This window comes from Ambystoma mexicanum, chromosome 9 (assembly GCF_040938575.1).
Source record: "Ambystoma mexicanum isolate Mex_15411 chromosome 9, UKY_AmexF1_1, whole genome shotgun sequence".
Classification (NCBI taxonomy): Eukaryota; Metazoa; Chordata; class Amphibia; order Caudata; family Ambystomatidae; genus Ambystoma; species Ambystoma mexicanum.
In genome coordinates, this window is record NC_090931.1 from 1,537,297,264 (window position 1) to 1,537,318,838 (window position 21,575).

Here is a 21,575-nt window from a genome sequence, read left to right on the forward strand (position 1 = left end):
ACTTCCTATTATTGTCACACTCTGACAGGTCACATCACATTCACAGTCACATGACTAACTTTCAGTTCATATGCAAGGTATCTAATAACCTGATGGCCAGTTTGTAATGGAGTGTATGATAACTCTTAAGTATATCATATACACGTGCTGCTTAATATAAGTGAGCGGTTATTGTCATTTCATTGTGACCTGTCAGAGGGTTAAATACAGAATTAAAAATGTAATGTAGCAGCCCTAGGGCCAAATGGCTCCTCAATTTTGAATATTCACCACTGCAGTACAATTCTGTACGGCACGGACAGAGCATTCAATAAATAGACAGCCAAGAAGGGACAGCAGCAGAATATAGTGTGGACGCAATAGATATAAAAATTACTCCCAAGTGGGCTAAAGATTTCTAAAGTGCCCCGTGCTAGATATCCTATGACTATGATATGCCCAATCTGGCTAAAGTGCAACATGGGATAAAGCGTGTCTGTGCATATACTTAGGTCTATATTCACTAAAGTGCAACAAATATCATACCCCAATGGGCTAAAGTGCATTAAATTCAGAAAGGGCATCAGAATTTGAACATTGGATGTCACATAATAACAGAATAAAATCCACATTTCAGTACCATATTTCTGATAGCTCACAATGTACAACTCATTGTGATTCATATTTTGGACTTATTACATATAATTAAACCAGTTCATAAAAAAATGAGGAGAAAGAGAAGCAAAACATTAATGCACTTATTTTCCAAAAGGAGAAATGTTATTAAAGTGCTACGGACTTCTAACTCTTGATCTGAATTATGCCCAAAGGGTTTCTTAGTATTAAATTCAATGATTAGCCTAGATTCCTATCTATGCAATTTCCATTCTCTATTATTGCCCCTTCTTTTCATTTTAGGCACATGGGCTAATGGATAGTATTTTAGAAGTGAGGCATCACCATTGTGAGCTTTAGCAAAGTACATTGCTAGAGGATAATGACCATCTTGATGTGGGATGGCTGGATAGTGTTGTAGGATACAAAACTTTAATTGACTAATAGTAGATCTTAAATAGACTTTGGCGCATGGACAACTAATGGCATACACCACATACCTGGTTAATCAATTGATCCTATCTGTGATATACATTTTTTTTGTTGTTCATATGGACCATATTTCACCAACGTGTTTTGTTCTGCAAATTTACACATTTTGCATTTCCTACATTTCTCAAAACCGTTCTTGATTTTCATATTTCCTAACCAATTGGTATGTTGAACAACTAGTTGTAACATACTAGACGATACAAGATCATTTAATATTTGCGCTCTAGAAAATGTTAACTTTGGAGACTGCCCTACCACCAAATTAAGATCACTGTCTGCCTTCAAAATAGGCCAATGTTTATTCAGTGTAGATCTCATGTGTTGAGATTGTGAGCTGAACTCAGTAATGAATCTAATGCGATAAGAGTCTTTATTTTTTGTTTAACTTCAATAAGATCCTCTCTATTACTTTTAGATGTTTTTTTAATAGGCTTTAACAATACCTTGGGCCTCATCACGAGTTTGGCGATAACCCTTAAATGCGGCAGTAGCGCTATTACCGCCGCATTTAAGGGTCCGCCAAATCACGGGTTTGGCAGATTTCCCCCCAGCTCTGAACTGGGGGGAAATCCACCGAAATTTCACGCTCATACCGCTGGCGGAAAATCCGCCGGCGGTAAGAGCGCGAAAATTCCCTATTGAGCCTAATGGGGGATGGGGAATTCCCGAATGGGCTCAGTGGGGAATGGGCAATACGCGTTCCGCCAAACCTGTGATCTGGCGCTATTAGCGCCGGGGGGTTTGGCGGTAGGGCTATTAACGCCGGCGCTCATAGCGCCGTGTTACCGCCCAACTCGTGATGAGGCCCCTTGTCTAGAATATTTTCTTTCTAGGAAGCATGCTCCCATATTATTTGCTTCCTGCTCAAAATCATTGTTTGATGAGCAGTTTCTCTTAGCCTATCTGAGCAGCAGTAACATTATTTGCGCTGGCGATATCCCAGCAGTATTACCACACAGGGGTATTAATGCCGGGATACCGCCAAACTCGTGATGAGGCCCAGTGTCTGGACTTCATCTTGTGGGAGTCCTTTTGAAAGTGATACGGGCTGACGCATTATTATGCCGTGGCCATAGAAGTCATATCTTTGTTTTTCTGCTGGCACATGACCAGAGGCTGGAAATCATGGATGTTTGCTTTATACAACAGGTGAGACGATCATGGATTCTGAAGGGTCATTGAGTGTGAAGAGAGCAGACACCTTACACTTTATGCACTCTCCAGATACAGAAGGAAGAGAGATAAAGCAAGAGTTTTTCATCTCGGGGGAAGGAGAAGGTACGGTACATATGCTGCTCCTATTCAAAATGCATTACAGGGCCTTGCAAATCCCTTTGAGCCAATATGTAGGAAAATATATATATTCGAATGGATTGTGTCCTCCAACGTATTCCACATCTTTGAGATGTAATGTCCACAGTTGTGTACTTTGGAAATGTTTTTGGCAGAGTCCGTCCTGCGTCGATGGCGTCGGGTCGATGTCCCTCGAAGGCCTCCGTCGAGGGCGACGTCACCGGATGTTATAAATAGGATGCACGGCGCCCGTAGCCTCAGTTTCTTTTTTTCCGCAAATGTGTTTGCTTCGGAGACTCAGCGCGCCTCGTGTATTCCTCGTGAATATGTCTTCTTCTTCGACCCCTCCGACTCTGCAGTCTGGCTTTAAGACTTGCGGGACTGCTAGTCTAAGATGTCGATTATGGACCCGCATCTCATTTGTTTGTGGTGCTTGGCCGAGAGTCATGACACAGACTGCTGTTCCAAATGCCAGTCGCTGACTGCTAAGGCCTTGCAGGAGTGCAAGGGAAAGCTACAGATAGGTAGGGCTTCTAAACCCAGTAAATCTCGTAAACTAAGGGGATGGCCACTGACGATTCGAGGAGCGACTCTCCACGTCGGAAGGAGTCCCGTGGATCTCGGTCCTGGAGTGGATCCTTCCATTCGTCGTCCTCGTCTCGGCATTCCAGGAAGCGCCATCACAGGTCGCCTTCCCCGTCCTCCTCGGAGGATGGCGCCACGAGGAAAGTAGCTTGTCCTACGAAGTCCTCGACTCCGGAGGAGTGGGCAGCCTTCAGGGAGCAGATTCCAATCCCAGGGCACAGTTCTGTCCGCGCCTTCGCAAGAAGCCAGCAAGGAACGCTCTATCTGTGGCTTGTGCGCCTTCGGGCTCGGGTCCTCGGCGCAATTCTCATCGGGAACCTTTGAGGTCCCGTTCGGACAAGGTTCTGGGTGATTCCCAGAGACGTACTTCCAGATATCGGTCCTCGTCGAATTCTTTGAGCGCAGCTGTGCGTCAGCCTATGCCTTTTCGTCCTAGGGGACAGCAGTGGAGGGGAGGTTCTTTTCGTTACTACTCCTCCTTTGGTAGAACGAGAGGGGCCGCCAGTCAAAGGGGTCAGCGTGAAAGTACCCGCGGTGGTCGGGGAAATAGGGGTGTCAAAGCCGCTTAGGCAGCTGTCTCTTTGCCTTCAGGCGCTGCGGCAGCCGCTCCAAAACAATCATGAGGTCATGTTCCATTGTTCTCCATTTGGGGGCAGACTGTCTCAGCATCTCGAAGAATGGCGAGCTATTACTCTGGATGCGTGGATTCTGGATACAATAGACCACGGCTACTGCCTTCCCTTCCTAAAGCGACCTCACCACAATCCACCGGGGAATCTCTCTTTGAAGCTTCCAGATCCGCTCCTTGTGCAGGAAATCCTGACCCTGCTGGAGAAAGGCGCTTTAGGACTGGTGCCTGTAGCGGAGTGGAACAAGGGATGGTATTCCCCATATTTCTTGATTCGAAAGAAAGACTGGGATTGAGACCCATCTTGGACTTGCGTTGGTTGAACAAACTTCTCAGGTCCTCCAGGCCCTTCGACTTCAGGATTCGTTGGTGTCTCTGGACCTATAGGATGCTTACTTTCATGTGCCGATTCATCCAAAGCACAGAAATTACCTGAGGTTTGCGGCTGGCGACTCGCACTTTCAGTTTCGGGACCTGCCATTCGGATTGACCTACGCCCCGAGGGTCTTCAGCGACCTAATGGTAGTGGTGGCAACTTATCTCAGGCGAGGGGGGATTCACGTCTACTCCTGCCTGGACGACTAGCTGATCCGTGCGCGTTCTCCCGAGCAAGCAATGGATCATCTGGGTCTCACCTGCCGCTCCCTCCACAAGCTGGGCTTCTCCCTCAATTTCAAGAAGTCGCATCTGACACCTTCCCAACAGCTCCAGTATATCGGGGCTGTGTTGGACACGTCCTTGGGGAAGTGCGCGCCTCCCAAGGTGAGGGCTCATCACATTGTGCAGATGGTGGACAAGTTTCAACATGGTCAGAGTCTCCCGGCTTTCAAATTCTTAAGGTTTCTTTGCCTCATGGCATCCTGCATTTATCTGGTGCCAGAGGCCAGACTGAGGATGAGATCCCTCCAATGGGTCCTCAAGATGCAGTGATCACAATTCTCAGGCAAGATGTCGGATCCCGTTCAGATTCCACTCTCGGTCTCACAGGATCTGCTGTGGTGGGCCAACAAGGGGAACCTGATGAAGGGGGAGCCGTTTTGGCAACAGTGGCCGGAGGAGACAGTAGTGACAGACGCTTCCCTCGCAAGATGGGGACTCATGCCAGAGATTTGACCACCAGCGGTAGTTGGTCTCCGTTGGAGTCCAAACTCCACATCAACCTGTTAGAGCTGAGGGCCATCAGGCTGACCCTGAAGGCTTATCTGCCGTCTGTGCGGGGGAAGTGTGTCCTGATCATGACGGACAACACAGTGGCCATGCATTACCTCATCAAAAAAGGGGGGGGGCTAAGGGTCACGCCCGTTGTGCAGAGAGGCGATGCAGCTCTGGTTCTGGGCAATCCAGCAGGGAATATCACTCTCGGCAGAGATCTTCACCCTTTGGGAAACCCCACCAGTGGATCTCTTCGCGACCAGTGCCAACCGGAAGTACAAGAGATTCTGCTCAAGGGAATTTCCTCCGAGAAGATCCTTAGGAGACTCCTTCGTAGTGGATTTGTGATTCCCACTTCTGTATGCGTTTCCTCCAGTCCCCGTCATTCCTCAAGTGTTAAGGATGTTGCAGAGGTTCGGATGCCACATGATCCTCATTGCTCCGGATTGGGCCAGGAGAGCGTGGTACCCGGACCTTCTAGACATGTCCATCTGCCCTCAACACCGTCTTACCCACCGAGAGGATCTGCTCTCGCGTGAGAGGCGGGGCAGGACAAAGTGGGTCGTGTTCGTCATCCAGAGGTCCAGACTTTCAACCTTCACGCTTCGTATCGTAAAGGTTGAGGTATAAGGATTGGGACCTTCATCCACGTGATGGAGGTGTTGCTTTCGGGCAGGGGGCCAGCAACAGACTCCCTGTACCATTGCCGTAAGTTTTGCGACTGGTGCAGAGGACAAAATGTTGATCCTTGTCAGTGTTCCATTCCCATGGTTCTATCTTTCTTGCGTTCCTTGGCCCGCAGGGGCCTTCAAGTAAGGCACCATTAAAGGTTACCTGGCGGCGCTGTCTTTCTTCAAGCGCTCGTCTGAAGAATGTTCTTATTTTAAGATTCCTTTGATTTCCCAATTTCTTAAAGGGCTCACTAATGTGTTCCCGCCGTCCCTGTTCCAGGTGCCGGTTCGGGATCTGAATTTGTTCTTGAAATTCCTGATGGGTGCTCCATTTGAACCTTTGCACTCTTGTCCTTTGAGACTGTTGTCTTTCAAGACGGTGTTCTTGGTTGCGGTTACATCCGCTCGCAGAGTGAGTGAATTGCAGGCACTTTCATCTAAGCCGCCCTTTACTGTGTTCCACAAGGATAGGGTTGTACTGAGGGTACGTCCTTCCTTTCTACCCAAGGTAGTTTCTGAATTTCATTTAAGCCAGAAGGTGGTTCTTCCGTCTTTCTATCCTCCTCATACTGGTAAGGAAGAGGAGCGACTCCATCGATTGGATCCTAGGAGAGCTCTGAGCTTTTCTATTTCTAGGATGTCTAGGGTCAGAGTGGACAATCCACTCTTTGTGGGGTACACTGGACACTGATTAGGCCAGGTTGTTAATAAACAGACCTTGTCCAGGTGGATTATCCTCACCATAACTGAATGTTCTAGATTGGCGGGCAAGGACCCTCCTGAAGGGTTGCAAGCTCATTGCACTAGGGGCGTGGATACTTCCACAGCCCTGCAGCGACGAGTTCCTATTAGGAATATTTGTTAAACAGCAACATGGGCTTCTATCCACACCTTTGTCAAACATTACTCCCTGGATACACTCCATGGTCTAGATATGGCCTTTGGTAAATTGGTGCTTTATTCTGCCTTCTGATTGGGTATTCTAAATTGTTTTCCCTCCTCCATTTTCTGGTACTACTTTAGAAGTCTGTCAAAGATGTGGAATACGTTGAAGGACACATTCCATTCGAAGAACAAGTTACTTACCAACTGGTAACGTTCTTTCGACTGAATGTTTCTCCAACGTATTCCACATCGCCCTCCCAGCCTGCCCCTCTGGAGAATTTCCTATGCTATTGCAGCTTACGTTCCCTCAAGGCTTTATGCAGTCAAGCAGGCATTGGATATGTGCAGGTCACACGTTATGGAGGAAAAAACTTAAACTAAGGCTACGGACGCCGTGTGTCCTATTTATAACAACCAGTGACGGCGCCCTCGATGGAGGCCTTCGAGGGACATCGAACCGACGCCATCGACGCAGGACGCCCTCTGCCGAGAAAGTTTCCGAAGTACACAGCTGTGGACATTACATGTCAAAGATGTGGAATACGTTCGAGGAACATCCAGTCAAAAGAACGTTACCAGTTGGTAAGTAACTTGTTCTTCTACATCAAAACTAAAGTTAAAATCATACAATTCTCCGAATTTTAGCAGGGATATGTTTGATTCTAACTTGCTCTACTGTGCTATTTAACATCATTAACAAATCTATCCCAAGGCTTGTGTGTAGCCATGTGTTTAAAGCAATAAAAATGTTTTGGGGTAGGCATCGCTTCTTTTAAGGATCATGGAAAGGATTGGGTGGCTATGTAGGTGCTCTTTTGAGGCCATGGGCGTCCTCTGTGCACTGGTGACCACAGACTATGGCCCTCATTACAACACCGGCGCTAAACCATGACGCTATTAGCACCATGGTTGGTGCCGGTGTTCTAATGAGTCTGCCATGGTGAAATGGGGAAATACCGCCCCATTCCAAGGTTGGCGGGGTGGTATTTCCCCATTTCCCCATGGCCCTTCCCCATTCCCATTTTTGCCCCATAGGGCTCAATGGGAATGGGGAAGGCGGCAATTACGGTACTGCAAATTGCGGTACTGTAATTGCCTGCGACGTCCCTTTGCGGGTCCCTACTTTAATGGCTGGTCCAGACCAGCCGTTAAGGTCGGGTCCCGCAAAGGGACCTTGTAGTAAGGCGCTAAGTGGTTAACGGCGCCGCAGCCTTTTACGGCGCAGTTAACCACTTAGCGCCAGGGTCGTAATGAGGCCCTATGCCTGTTGAGACCTCTCCCAAGAATGAGGGCGGCACTGGAAGACAAGGTACAATATCGAAGCCCTATGAAGCTCTACGAGAAATTAAGGAACTACATCTGAGCAAGATTATTTGCGTTGAATTAACAGAAATAGATTCCTGTGATATTGCTACACGAATATTTCCAATACTGTAACTGAAAAGTAAAGCTCATAACGTTTATAAATAAATTGCAGAAAATGGTGTTGATTTAAACATTTAATTTTCATTGGCTAAAACACCAATCGTTACTTTCTGAAACACTGAACATTTGTTTCTCCAGAATTGGATCTTTCATGGATTCACATGCTGTAAATATTCCCTGTCGTCCGACTGGGAATCCTTGGTAACAGAGAGCAGTTTAATTTCTTTAAACTGAAAACCTCTGTCATTTTACTGCTCTTTTATAGTCATTTGGGTCATACTGCCCACAGCCTATAGGAAGGGCTCCCTTAGCTCCACCCCTGGAGGCCATCTTCAGATTTATTACTGCACATTGCTTGTTTGGAGTCCTCATTATCTCTCTATATTTTGAAGTGTATCACTTATAAAAATATCTAACCTTTCATATTTGACGATGGATCAAGTATCCCCAACCCGGGGACGTTAGTTTGTGAGGTTCGAGCCCAACTACGGTTCTTCCCACCTACAGTATCCGCGTCTTTGACGTTTGGGCCTACAAAAATCTCTGAAACAAGGAACAAGTCTTTCCAAGGCCTGCTCTCAATGTAGCCTCAAGAATGTGTTGGTGGAGGACCTCCACAATAAATGCCACTACTACTTCCATCCACACCATAGAGTGTGAGATTAATCCATCTTTTTCTAACAATACTCTCAGACCATCATCAGAGGTTGGTAGCATACAATGCCAGTGGGGGCCTCTCGCTCTGCTTCCGTATGGAGTCCTGTTTCCCTCTGGCAGGGTAGAACTACCCAGCAAACCACCTCTTGTAAGAAATTAAAATCGTGTGATGAACCATCAAGAAGCAGGAAGAAGGCGCACGCAGCACCGCCTGCAGGTTTTTCGTTAGAAAATCATGACTGCACCATCAAGGATGATGGAGAAATTTCCGGGGTGGTTCACGCCTTCCACCCGGGGTAGGTCATCTTCGTCATTGAAGAATATAGGTCCCACTCCTGCATCGGTCGACACCATCGTCTGCGACGATAACACTGTCCACGTTGACTAAGGCGTTCACCCCGTTGATGGTCACTAAGACCTCATCTACAGCTACAAAAACTTTATCATCAACGGCCACAAAAACATCATCAATGGTTACAAAACCTACACCGTCGACAGCTGCAAAGACTTTGTCAAAGACTGACGAGATCACCGGACAAAATCCTAGTCTATTCCACCTCCTCCGTTGACACCAACCATACAATCATCGGCTTTAATCGTACTTCCATGACCAGTTCACCCTCTGGCTCTTGGGACCACCCCAGCAAAGGATATTCAACCTTCTGGCACTGAGACACCCACAACCAATACTGCAATCAGGATATGCATTATCTGTCTTTTCATAGCAGGATTTCAGCCCTTCCATCCCAAGATTAGACATGCATCCTCTGAGGGCTGCACCTATGCAGGGGCCACCACGTCAGGAGACCCACATCATCTAACTGGGTCCCACAAGCGCTGGCCCCTAGACATGTCTCATTAGACATCCTTCAGGAAAGAAAGATGCACTTGAGTGCGGTTGCCATGGTTTGTTTGTTTGTTTATTTATATGGCGCACCGGACCAGAAGGTATGAGGGCGCAAGCATTACAGGTATATTCTCAGCTTAGTTACAGTTCAGTACATTATTTACATTACTATAAACATTACATTATTATATACATTGTCATCCAAGGGCACAGTGAGTAAGTGCATAGAGACAGAGTAGAATTACGACTGAGTTCCAGGTTGAGACATTTTTGTAGTAGTTACAGGGTGTCGGTTATTGGTCTTTGTTCTTAAGCCATTGGATATAGTTACGCCTAAATTGGTGGTAGGTTTGTGGTGCTCTGACGGAGGGTGGTAGTGTGTTCCAGTGTTGGGCTGCTTTCACCTGGAAGCTATTGCCGCCCATTTTCGCTCCCTTGAATCTGGGTAACTGAAGCCATCATTCTTGTAACCACACTGAAGAGCAGCAGTCGACAGCTTGGACCTAATGAACCCGCATTCAGTGGCTGTAACGCGTGGCGTAAGGAGTACCTAGTAAGACAGATGCCATCTACCTACACTGCGAACACCTATCAGGAATATGAACAGGTAGGGGTTCCCTGACTTTGAGCAACCTGTATTGTGAGCTGTAGAGCCTTAGTGTGAACTAGGTCTCCTAGGAGTGCCACTTTTCCCTTGCTGAATACATCAGTGGAACGTACTACCGCGGGTGATGATGGAGTATGCAGTCAACTCAATTGAATGTATAGAAAATGAAGATATATGAAGGCCTAGTGATCTTCTTAAAGAACACGAGCGTCCCGTGGTGGTTCTAAGGAAAGTCAGTAAGGCTCAGGAAGAAGAGGTAATTGCTGGGTTTATTTACTGAACTAGTATATGGAAAGCTTCTTAACTTATTTTCTAACTGTCTTGTACAGTATCTTAAGGTGTGCAGGGGACGGGAGGAGTCGACCTTTGGATCTTCTTTCTTTCTTGTAATCTGTGGTGGTTCTGTGCCAGGGCCACAGTTCCTCCCCTGCACCTCAAGTCATCTTTAATTGAGTGACTTAAGTCTTGTAGAGCATTGCATTTGAAAATTGGTGTGCACAAATAATTCTTGGTTTCATTAGACATCCTTGCCACTCTCAAAGCTCTAGTTTCAGAGCAACAAAATAGACTGCCTGACCCTTCTGTGCTGCACCCACCTCAGGTGCGTTACGACTACCAAACGGGGCCAGTGTAATTCCCGCTCCCCTCCCCCTACAAGGGGAGATCGGGGCCTTCAAAGGCCATTGCAGTGGTCTGACACAGAGGGCCTCATCACGAGTTGGGCGGTAACGCCGGCGCTATTACCGCTGACGCTATTAGCCCTACCGCCAAACCCACGAGTGCTATTAGCGCCGGATCACAGGTTTGGCGGAACGGTTAGTGCCCATTCCTCATTGGGCTCATTCAGGAATTCCTCATTCCCCATTGGGCCCAACGGATTTCCCGCTGGCGGTAATAGCGCCGAAAATTGGCAAATTTGCCGCGGATTTCCCCCAGCTCAGAGCTGGGGGGAAATCCGCCAAGGCCATCATCTGGCAAACCCTTAAATGCGGCAGTAATAGCGCTACCGCCGCATTTAAGGGTTACCGCCAGACTCGTGATGAGACCCATAGTCTGAGATCCTCAGACTATCAAGATTCCATGCACACTACTGACACATCAGATGAGTTCAATGACCTAGTACCTGCTAATGTTGCACTGTTAGAGGTCCCCATCGGGGATTCCCCACCAAACGATATCAGATCTTTTCACGCTCTGATGGGTAGGTCCACCAAAATATTCAGCTTGGCACCAGAGGAACAAAAGGAAAGCCTGCTATATCAGGGACGAGAACCACACAGGAATAGCTGTCCTGGTTATACCTCTTTTGGATGACCTATGGGAAGAAGGCCTTCTTACCATTACCAACCCTTCATCAGCACCTCCAAAGAGAGAGGTACGATAAGTATAGGGTCCCCGACTCAGCGCCTACCTGCCTGTACATTTCACGGTACACCTGTTCCCCTGCCACCCGTTCGCTTTGGTCTCAAAGATTAATCAAAGAGTTCCTCAAGGGCCTCTTTCGGTCCTTTCCACCAATCAAATGGTCAGCTCCAGCTTGGGAGCTCAATGTGGTCCTCTTCAGACTGATGAAACCTCCATTTCAGCCGATACACAAGGCTCCACTCAGTCTTCCTGCTGGCCATCACCCGGCAGTTGGGCATAATGAAAGCATTTTCCAGAAAGGCACCCTACTTAACGTTCCACAGATCCAAGGTGGTTATGCGTACCAACCCCGCATTTGTGCACAAGGTACCATCCACGTTTCACCTCCATGAACCCATTGTGCTGCCAGTGTCCTTTGGATTGCCAGTTTCTCCAGCAGAACTTTCTTTGCACTCTTTGGATGTTGTGCAGGCTTTAAAATACTCTGTCACCGGCACCAAGCCCTTGCGGTGTACCTCAAACCTTTTTGAGACATTTGGTTCCTCTGGAGTTGGGAAGGCACTGTCTAAACCTTCCATTGCCACAAGGATTCCCTCCTGCATTTTATTTTGCCATCAACAGGCTGGCAGGCCTCTCCCTGGCAAGCCCAGGGCTCATTCTACCAGAGCGGTGGCCACCACGACCGCTTTCCTTTCTGGAGGTCGGTGCACATGTTTACTAAATTCTACTGCATCGACAGGGATTATGCTGCAGAGTCTAGAGTTCGCCAGGTGGCCCGGCGAAACCGATTTGCACGAGGTTAGTATATCTTGTGGTAATTGTTGCTACAAGGGGCTTGCCGCTGCCCATTAGGTTTATATGGTACTGCTTAGCAGTCTAGTCACATGCCAACCCTGCTCGGCTCTTCTTTGCTTATACTGCCACTTTACAGGCACTGTGCCAAAATCTGAAGATGGCCTTCAGGAGTGGAGCTAAAGGAGCCCTTCCAATTGGTTGTGGGTTGTATGACCATAATTACTATAATAGAACACTAAAGTTTTCAGTTTAAAGAAATTAAACTGCTCTATGTTATAGAGGATTCCCAGCCTGACGACGGGAAATATTCACAGCATGTGGATCTATGAAAGATACTGTTAAGCACAGCCTCTCGTGAGCGCGATGTACCAGAGGTCCTGGTTGCTTCTGGAGTAAGACCTCTTCAGTTCTGGTCTCGAACGTCTTGGGAGCGTATTGCCTCTGAGGTGCTGCAGAATGTAGTAAGCGAATGCTAAGGGTCTAGCTCACTCTACTCCCATGGAATGTAACATGGAAGATAGCAGAACCAAACCCCAAAACCACAGACTTGCCTCACAGTATTAGCGTGGTGATAGGGCAGTGCAAGCACTGAACTGGGAGGGTAGTGTAGTAGAAGGTTGCCCCTAAGCTCATAATACAAGATGTTCCGGATTCCAGAGATTCAGTCTGAACCCAAGGAGAGGAGAAGGAGAAGGCAAGGAGGACGAGAAGAGGTGATCAGAAAACAGGGTTAACCCCCACAGAACAGGAAGCCCTAAACAAGGGCACCCCAGCAAGGTAAGGGCCAAGAGCAAAAAGTAGGCTGGGAATACTAGCAAAAGGCAAGAAAGTTACTAAAACAAGCAAAGTGCAGGACTGGTGCAGACCTGCGTAGCGTTGAGACGCACAGCTTGTAATGCAGCATTCTCTTTTTTAGTGACGCTGAGCACTAGCGAGGCCGAGGCAGCATTATGGTAGCCATGGGAATGGACGCTGGGGCGGCCGCATTGGCAACGTGGTTGCGTTGCCAGCACCGATTGTGTACTGGTGCTGGGTGACTGTAGAATGAAGCAGCCTCCATTGCGGATACAACTACTAGTTTCCCGGTAAGGTAAGAGAAGATGTGCGTGAGCAGCGTGTGACACCCTGCCTCCACCCAGGCAATGACAGATCCCCAGGTTTCCATGTGAACTGTCAAGAGGGCCATGGACCTGGGTGGCTGGTTCCTATGTTCGGTTGCTGGCACCATAGCCTTTCCAATCGATGAGAAAGAAATGTCAACCACAGTGTAAGCGGGAATCCCAAACTGCTTGGACTTCTTATTTCGGACCATTGGCCAGGTGTACAGGTGCCAGCCGAGCGCACGCTCTGCCGTACAGATCCGGAACATAACGCTTCAAGAAGGAAACATGGAAGACCGGATGGACTTGCCACTTTTTGGCCAGCTGCAGACTGTAGGCCACAGAGGATATCTTCATCACCGGAAAGAGACCCTGATGTTGGGGTGGAAACCTCGTAGGGAGATTCCACTAAGGAAACCTCTAAGCATACAATCAGACCTAGTCTCCAGGACCATAGTCGATCTCAGTTGTCCTCCGCTATCAGCCTGTGTTTTTTGGCTTAGTTTGGTTTCACAAAGGGTTTCGACAACCAGTTTATGTACATCCTGGAGCATTGTAACCAAGGCATTGGCTGAAGGTATGACTGAAGATTATACGGTGTGCATGGGCAACAGCTTGGGATGTAATCTGTAAGTGCAAAAGAAAGGGGTACAGTTGATGGAATAATGTTTTGAGTTGTTATATGCTACTTCACTGGTTTCGAGGTAGGAACTCCATTTATCCTGCAAAGCATTGACATAGCATCTTAGGTATTACTCAAGTGTTTGTTTTGTTCTCTCAATTTGTCTGGGGGTGGTTACCGGAGCTGAGACCTCTGAATCTGAGATGTTTGTACAGCTGGGGCCAGAGCACGGAAACAAATTGGGAACCTCGATCAGAGATTTTCTCGTCTGACACATCGTGTAGAAAATCTTGAGCTGTAAGACTGGTCGTAGGAATGGTTTGCATGGGCATGAAGTGCGCCAATTTAGAAAAACAGTCCACAGCCACCATGATACAGGAGTTACTGGAAGACCTGGGTAGTTTGATGATGAAATCTGTGGTGATGGTATGCCAAGGATAGGGAGTACACTCCAGAGGCTGTAAGACTCCCACAGCACGCTGGCGGGTTTTTTTTATGTTGAGCACAAACAGTACAAGCAGATACATAGGTGGTACCCTGAGTGGCTAAACCAGGTCACCAGACTTGTCATTGTATATGTTCAATCATGGTCTTGATGCCTCGATGTCTGGAAATAGGGGAATCATGGCCCTCCAAAAGGACCAAACAACGTTCTTCTTTGGGTATAAAGAGTCTTTTGCCCCAGAACAATAGGTCATCCTTGAACTCATATTTCCGATCGGTAGATATTTTGTTGAAGAGGGGATCTATTGTGGTAAACAACCGGATGCCATCCAAAAGGGACTGATTGCCATTCAGGAAATGTTTGGCAGGCAGCATATGTACGTGTTCCTGATCTGGACGATTTCCAGCAGACCTTGATCTGCTTGAGATTTGAGGTATTTGCAATGTATGTTATGACAAAATCAAATTGAGCAAAAAAGAAGGCCCAACGAGCCGGTCGACTACTGTGGCACTGCAGTGAGCGGAGATGTTCCAGGTTTCGGTAATCTGTGTGCACAATCACAGGATACTGTGCTCCCAAGATGTGTTGATGCCACTACTCAAAGGCCCCCTTAATTGCCAACAGCTCTTTTTCAATGACTGCAATTTAGTTGAGTAGTAAGCAATCGGATGTTCCTTGGCAGTCACAAGATCGGTTTGCAACAGAACTGCCCTGATAGCATCGTCTGAGGTACCCGCCTCGCCTCGATAACACAGTGTCTGCTGTTATCGGGATGATGTAAGACAGGGGCCTCCATGAAGGACTTTTGAGGGTCCTAAAAGCTTTAGCTGCTCGTTTGTCCCACTGGAAGGCACGGTTAGCGTGAAGAAGCAGGGTAATATCAGAAGCCAAGTGGGCAAAGTCAGCAATAAATTCACAATAATAATTGGCAAAGGCCAGAAACCTCTGTGTGGACTTCACATTATAGGGACTCTGCCAATTCTGTATCTCTAAGACCTTCACTGGATTAATTTGAATACCGGGCTCTCCAATTATCCCGAAAAAGATATGGTAGTCTGGTGAAAGGCACATTTTTCGGCTTTGGCATACAAGAGATGTTGCAGATGAGCCAGGACATCCCTCACATGGTTCTGGTGCTCCTCCAGGTTGGTGGAAAAGATCAGAATATTGTCCCGATAATCCCACATGGTAAGGCCTATGAGGTCAGAAAAAACATGGTCCATGTACCTCTTGCAGACTGCGGGAACATTGCTGAGTCCATAAGCCATGACTTTGTATTTGAAATAGCCTAGAGGTGTCTTAAACGCTGTCTTTCATTCATCGCCTGGTTTTATGCATATGAGGTGATAAGCACCCTTGAGATCCAGCTTGGTAAACAGACTGGCATTCTTCAGGGATTCCATGATGAGTGTAATAAGTGGCAGGGGGTAACAGACTTTGAGCCTCATTACGAGGTTGGAGGTAAGTACCGGTCATTACCGGCATGGAGCAAATACCGTGTCCGTGCTGGTAATACTGCTAAAAGCGGCCTATTACGAATTCGCGGGCACGAGCTTTGCGCCATGCCGGTAACGACCTCACCGCAATGCCGGTAAAGGGCGAAAAATCGCCCTTACCGGCATTGCGCAAAGCGTAGATGGCTCCACCGCCATCCAAGCCATCTGTATTAGCGGTCACCGCTGTTAGCGGTCAGCGCTAAAAAGCGGAACCGGAAGTAGCGTCATCGCACAGAAACGGGAAAGAGCACAGTGGCTATCTTTAAAAACACAATCCATTGCCATCCTCCACAACCAGGAGACATCTGACCACCACAGCTCTACCACACCTCCACCACTACCTGCTGCATCTTACCATGCCGAAAGCAGTCAAAAAAAGCGCAGATCGCCTGCGCAAGGAGCGCTTCTCCTGAGAGGAGTTGACCATGCTAGTGGAGACGCTGCAAGAACATGCAGATGTGGTCTTCTCCTCTGACATGTCCCGCCCTTCAGTGCAGCGCAAGAAGCAGATATGGGTGGAGGTTGCACAGAAAGTAAGTGCCATTGGCACCACACCCCGCACTCCCAAAGATGTCCCGAAGCGCTGGGACGATCTGCGTTTACACGTGCAGAGCATCCTCTCTGCCAACCGCCAGCTGGGGATGGCGACAGGCGGAGGTGTCGACTCCCCTATCAAATTGCAACCGTGGGAGGAGATCTGCGCCAGCACAATTGGGATGGAGGCCATAGAAGGAGTGGGAGACATGGAGCGAGGAGCCCCGTCTTCGGTAGATGCAGGTAGGTGTCACAAAATAAACACTCTAAAGCACAACACGATGATGTCCACTGAACTGACAGTGATGGAAGGCAGGGTCCACCAGACACATTTTTGCAACACTGCCTACAGGCAGTGCACAGCACCAACTCGTCCACATGCATGATGCACCCCATATATGACTCTTCCCAGACGCATCCCTTCATTACTCACCCAAAAGCCAAGCAACCGGTTTGTCAATACCCCAATGGCAATCTCCTGCCATTCCATAGAGAAACATCAAACCCAATGCATGCCGGATGCACGTTGACCCATCACTAATGCCCTCCCTCTCTTGCTTCCCCACAGGCACGCAATCAGACACTGATGAGCAGGACACCAGGGAGGATGCTGCAACGCCCCACAAGAAGGCCAGGGGCATGGAGGGACCAAACTGACTCTCTACATCAAGGGGAAGAGGGCAAGCTGCAGTATTGCGCAAGGGCAAGACAACCCCAGTACCTCCACCACCAATTTCCATTACGGCCAACACCACAGCACCCACACCAGCCACCAACACCCAGGACCCAGTGGCTGAACGCACTGTTTCGGGTGCCAGCAGTGTTGTTTGGGAGACAGCTGCCACAGCAGCCGTGTCCAACGATGAGGCTGAAAGTCTCTCACAAGGCACAACTGCCGCTACAGGACCACAGCATTCGCCACAACTCTCACCAACCAGCATTGACAACATCAACAGGCAAGAGCTGTCTCCTGGGGAGTCATGGTCCGCCAGTTTCAGCCCCCCACAAAGCCTGCATGTGGATGAGGAACCAACGATGGCAGTGGCACATCATAGCTCCACCAGTGTCCCAATCAGCCAGGAGGGGATGAGGGCCATTCAACAGCGGCAGGAGGAGCTGGCAGGGCGGTTAACCCAGCACATCACAGAATGTGGCCATGCAAGGGGTGAGATGAGGGAATGCGCTTCTTCCATCAGATCTGCTATTGGGACAAGCTCCAAAGACATTTGTAGCGAATTGGCAGCAATGAGGCAGGTATTCTCACAAATGGTGGCAGCAATGCAGGCCATGGCTCCGGCACAGGTGGCCGAACAACCTGCCACATCTTCGAATGCCAGCTCCACGAGGAACAGCCCCGTGCGTAGGTCTGGGCGGAACCTGTGTAGGTCGGCCAAGGGTCCACCTGATGCCGGAAGAGGAGAAGGGGTGTAGGCTCTGGCAGGCATCATGAACTCATGTTGACTTACGGTGCATGCAAGTGCACACCATGTGTTGGCGAGTTGAGGGGGGAGAGGGTGTGTGGGGGAGTTGAGGGGGGAGAGGGTATGTGGGGGGAGTTAAGGGGGGAGTGGGGAGAGGGTGTGTGGGGGAGTTGAGGGAGGAGGAGGGAGAGGGTGTGTGGGGGAGTTGAGGGGGGAGGGGGAGGGGGAGAGGGTGTGTGGCGTGGAGGGCTTGTGCACTTTGTTTCTTTAATACAACTGTTTGTAAATCATAATCCACATGTGCGGATATTGCTTATTGTGTATGTGTGCTTTATTGGTGAACAGTCTACAGTGTCCGTGTCCCTGACATACCCAGTGCCCTGAGTGCAACTTCCATGTCACTCTCCCCATCCATGTGTGCTAGAAACATTGGTTAATCAGAGTCAGGCGCATGTCACGTCCCTCCTGTGCATCTCTGCCTCCCTAAAGTGCAGTCCCATCTCCACCCTCCTCATCCTCATCGTCAGGTGGTTGCAGTTCAGCATCAGGGGGCAGAGGCACATTCCGTCTGATGCACATATTGTGTAGCATGACACATGCCATGACGATCTTGCCCACATTCTCATGGCCGTACAGGAGTGCCCCACCAGACCTGCTGAGGCAGCGAAACCGTGCCTTCAAGAGGCCAAATGTCTGCTTTATAACCACACGGGTACGTGTATGCGCATGATTGTAGTCCTCCTCATGCCTGTTCTGCGGGTTCCGGACTGGGGTATGGAGCCACCTCTTCAAGGGATAGCCTGCATCACCTGCATGTGGGCAACAATGTATATGTGTAAGTCATCACATCATATGGGACCAGTATCAATGACACCATAGCATGCATTTATTTCCTGCAACCACATATCCATGCATGTATAGAGACACACGGTGTGACTGCTATGTGTGTATTCCTCCTATGGACAGGTGTGCATGCCATCTTCTAGTGGGCGCAGGGGGGGGGGCCTATTCCTTGTGAGTGATCATGCACTGTGTTAGTCCACGCTGGTGCTGGTTGTTCCCATGAGCTGGCTGATGTGCAGTCATTTCTATGCTTTCCTCCTGTCACCGTTGATGGCAGCCAGATGATGCTCTCACCATGCACGACAAATGGTGACATGCATTTTTGGTGGACCTCTGTGTTAGTGTAGTGGTGTTTTTATGCATTTGGCCCTCATGTGACTCCTTTGTACGCAGTAATGGGGGACTGTCCTTTCTGTTGATGGTATTTGGCACTGTGCATTGGCCATACTAATTGCTTGTAGCTGCATTGTGTTGCGGGGGATACGGTCTGATTATGTACAGTGCACATGTTGATGGCTATGAGATGGTTGTAACACTGCATCATTTACATGGTAGGGCAGCTTACGTCTTGCATTCTGGGGTCAGGTGTCAGGTCCAGTCTGGCCTGCTTTGGGGTATGAGCATGGTCCATTCTCTCAGGCACTCTCAGCCAGGTGAGGTATGCATCTCTCCCCCACATCTCCGCCAGGTGAAGTATGCATCTCTCTCCCGCCACCCCCATCTCAGCCAGGTGAAGTATGCATCTCCTCCCCCTCCCAACTCAGCCAAGTGAAGTAAGCATCTCTCCCCCCTCCAATCTCAGCCAGGTGAAGTATGCATCCCCCCATCTCAGCCAGATGAGGTATGCATCTCTTCTCCCCCCCATCTCCCTATCTCAGCCAGGTGAAGTATGCATCCCCCCCATCTCAGCCAGGTGAGGTATGCATCTCCCCCTCCATCTCAGCCAGGTGAGGTATGCATCTCTCCCCCCAATCACCTACCCACATCGCATTTCCATGAGCCTAACATGCAACTCAACGAGAAGCCAGGACCTCTGCCCTGCATGTCCCTCCATGTAGCGTGGTATCGTGGAGTTCCGTATGACCATTGAATCATGGGTTGATCCGGGGAATCGGGCACAACAATGTGTGATGATCTTGTTTGAGTCACATACCATTTGCACGTTGATGGAGTGGTATAATTTACGGTTGCGGTACTCTACCTCCATGGCATGTGGGACCACCAATTCCACATAGGTGCAGTCGATGGCGCCAATGCAACCAGGGATGCCGGCCAGTGAGTGGAAACCAACTTTGGTGTTGGAGATCTCCTGGGCTGTCCGTGGTAGGAAAATGTGGTCGCCTGTGTGCTTCAGGAGGGCATGAAGCACTTGGTTCAGCATACGTGAGAATAATGGTTGTGATATGCCATGCATGTGCCCCACTGTGTGCTGGTAGGCACCTGTGGTCAGGAAGTGGAGCACATACACTACCTTCAGTAGGGGTGGGATGGCAGTGCGTATTTCAATCAGGCTGACAATGTCATCATGTATCATGTCCACAATGGCAGTGATGGTGTCAGGGGTTAGGTTGAATGGACTGGCTCTGATGCGAGGGATTGGGGGCTGCCTGCGTGGTACCACTGGCTGCACTGGTGGGCATGCTGGGCCTGCCTCACCCTCTTTCTCCTCCTGCGTCTCCTCTGTGCTGCCTGTTGTTGTTGCAGCAGTTCCACTGCAATCATGTCCTTCAGCCCCAGCATTGCTAGTAGTATTGGAATCATTTTGGTGTGGGGTGGGGTGTGTGGGGTGGGGTGTGCTCCATTTGTACTGGCCCAGTCTATATTGCCTCCACCTGTGCTGATTGTGTGCACCTGTGGCAGTTGGGAACACTGCACATGGCCATTTACGGGTGGTCCGCGATGCCTGTATTTGCTCCATGCCGGTAAGGTACTTTTCGAGCTTCAGTAGGCCGTTATTTGCATGTCCGTCTGACTTGTGATGTTCTCGTGTTTACGCGATGCCGGTATTGCCGGCATGAAGGGTCGCGTGCCCGCGCCCCTGCCGCTATTAGCGGCACCGTTAATTACGGTGCCGCTAATAGTGGGTTGGCGTGTCATAATCGTGCGGAGTGGTAAGCGATGCTGGTAATCCATTACCGCCATCGTTTTCCTACCTCCAACCTCGTAATGACCCCCTTTGACTGCTATTTTGCTGAGCTGGCGATAATCGACACACGGGTGCAAGGTCCCCTCTTTTTGTAGGCACAAAAAGCAGAGCTCCAGCAGGAGACAGTGATGGTTCTATGTACCCCTTGGCCAAGCAGTCTTCAATGTACTGTTGTAACACTATCCGTTCCTTAGGTGATAAAGAATGCACTCTTACATGTGAGACAGGTTTTCCGGGTTCCAATGTGACCTCACGATCAAATGGGCGATGCAGAGGCAAAGGAATGGATTCTGCAGTAGAGAAGACTTTCCAATACTCTGAATGGTACTCCGCAGGTACCAACTATAAAGAACACATCTGATGACTGCTGTGGTTGTCAGTTTGCACAAGGAAGAGGGACACTCAAGATGTCTTGACAACATGTCATGGTACAATGATTGGATCTGAAGACGAAGGTCTGCCGTGGTCCAGTTGATAAAAGGACTATGGTACATTAACCATGGTAAACCCATAACTATGGGGTGAGTGGGAGCCCTGATGTCATCAAAAAACAGGTCTTCCTTATGCTGATTAATAATTAATCAGAGAGGTGCTGACTGAAGTCAGATGGACTCCGATGGCAGGGAGTCCCATCAATAACCTCAACCATAGTCTGTATAGCCTTAGGGACTATGTGATTCTGGTGGCTTCTGCAAATGTACGAACTGCGTAGTTGCCGGTTAAAGCCCCACAATCTAGAAAATGCCTGAGTGCGAAAGCTCTGACGGGGTTTCCATTTCGTTAGCCAGTATTAACAAACTTGCCCGGGGCATAGGTGATGGATTGATAGTGGGAAGAACAGTGGTATCCTTGGGCTTGTCGTCGGGCTCCTCTGGGAAAATAAGCCCACTACTTTGCCCCTGGCTTTCCTGGGCGTGGTGAGCAGGACCCCAGATAATGCCCTGAGCCTCAGCAATATAAACAGAGCGGGCT

The 21,575-nt window shown here is 49.0% G+C and overlaps 1 protein-coding gene across 5 annotated transcripts in view; it reads left to right on the top strand.

The window, feature by feature from the left end:
• The window catches only part of LOC138489468 (zinc finger protein 436-like), a 350,718-nt gene that overhangs the window by 145,521 nt on the left and 183,622 nt on the right, over positions 1-21,575 (top strand). For 3 of the 5 annotated variants that reach the window (XM_069617197.1, XM_069617195.1, XM_069617196.1), the window contains exon 4: positions 2,236-2,364. The exons of the other annotated variants lie outside the window; for them this stretch is intronic. In XM_069617197.1, the coding sequence (XP_069473298.1) occupies positions 2,236-2,364 (129 nt within the window). The remainder of the gene's footprint in view (positions 1-2,235; positions 2,365-21,575) is intronic. 5 annotated transcript variants of the gene reach the window in all.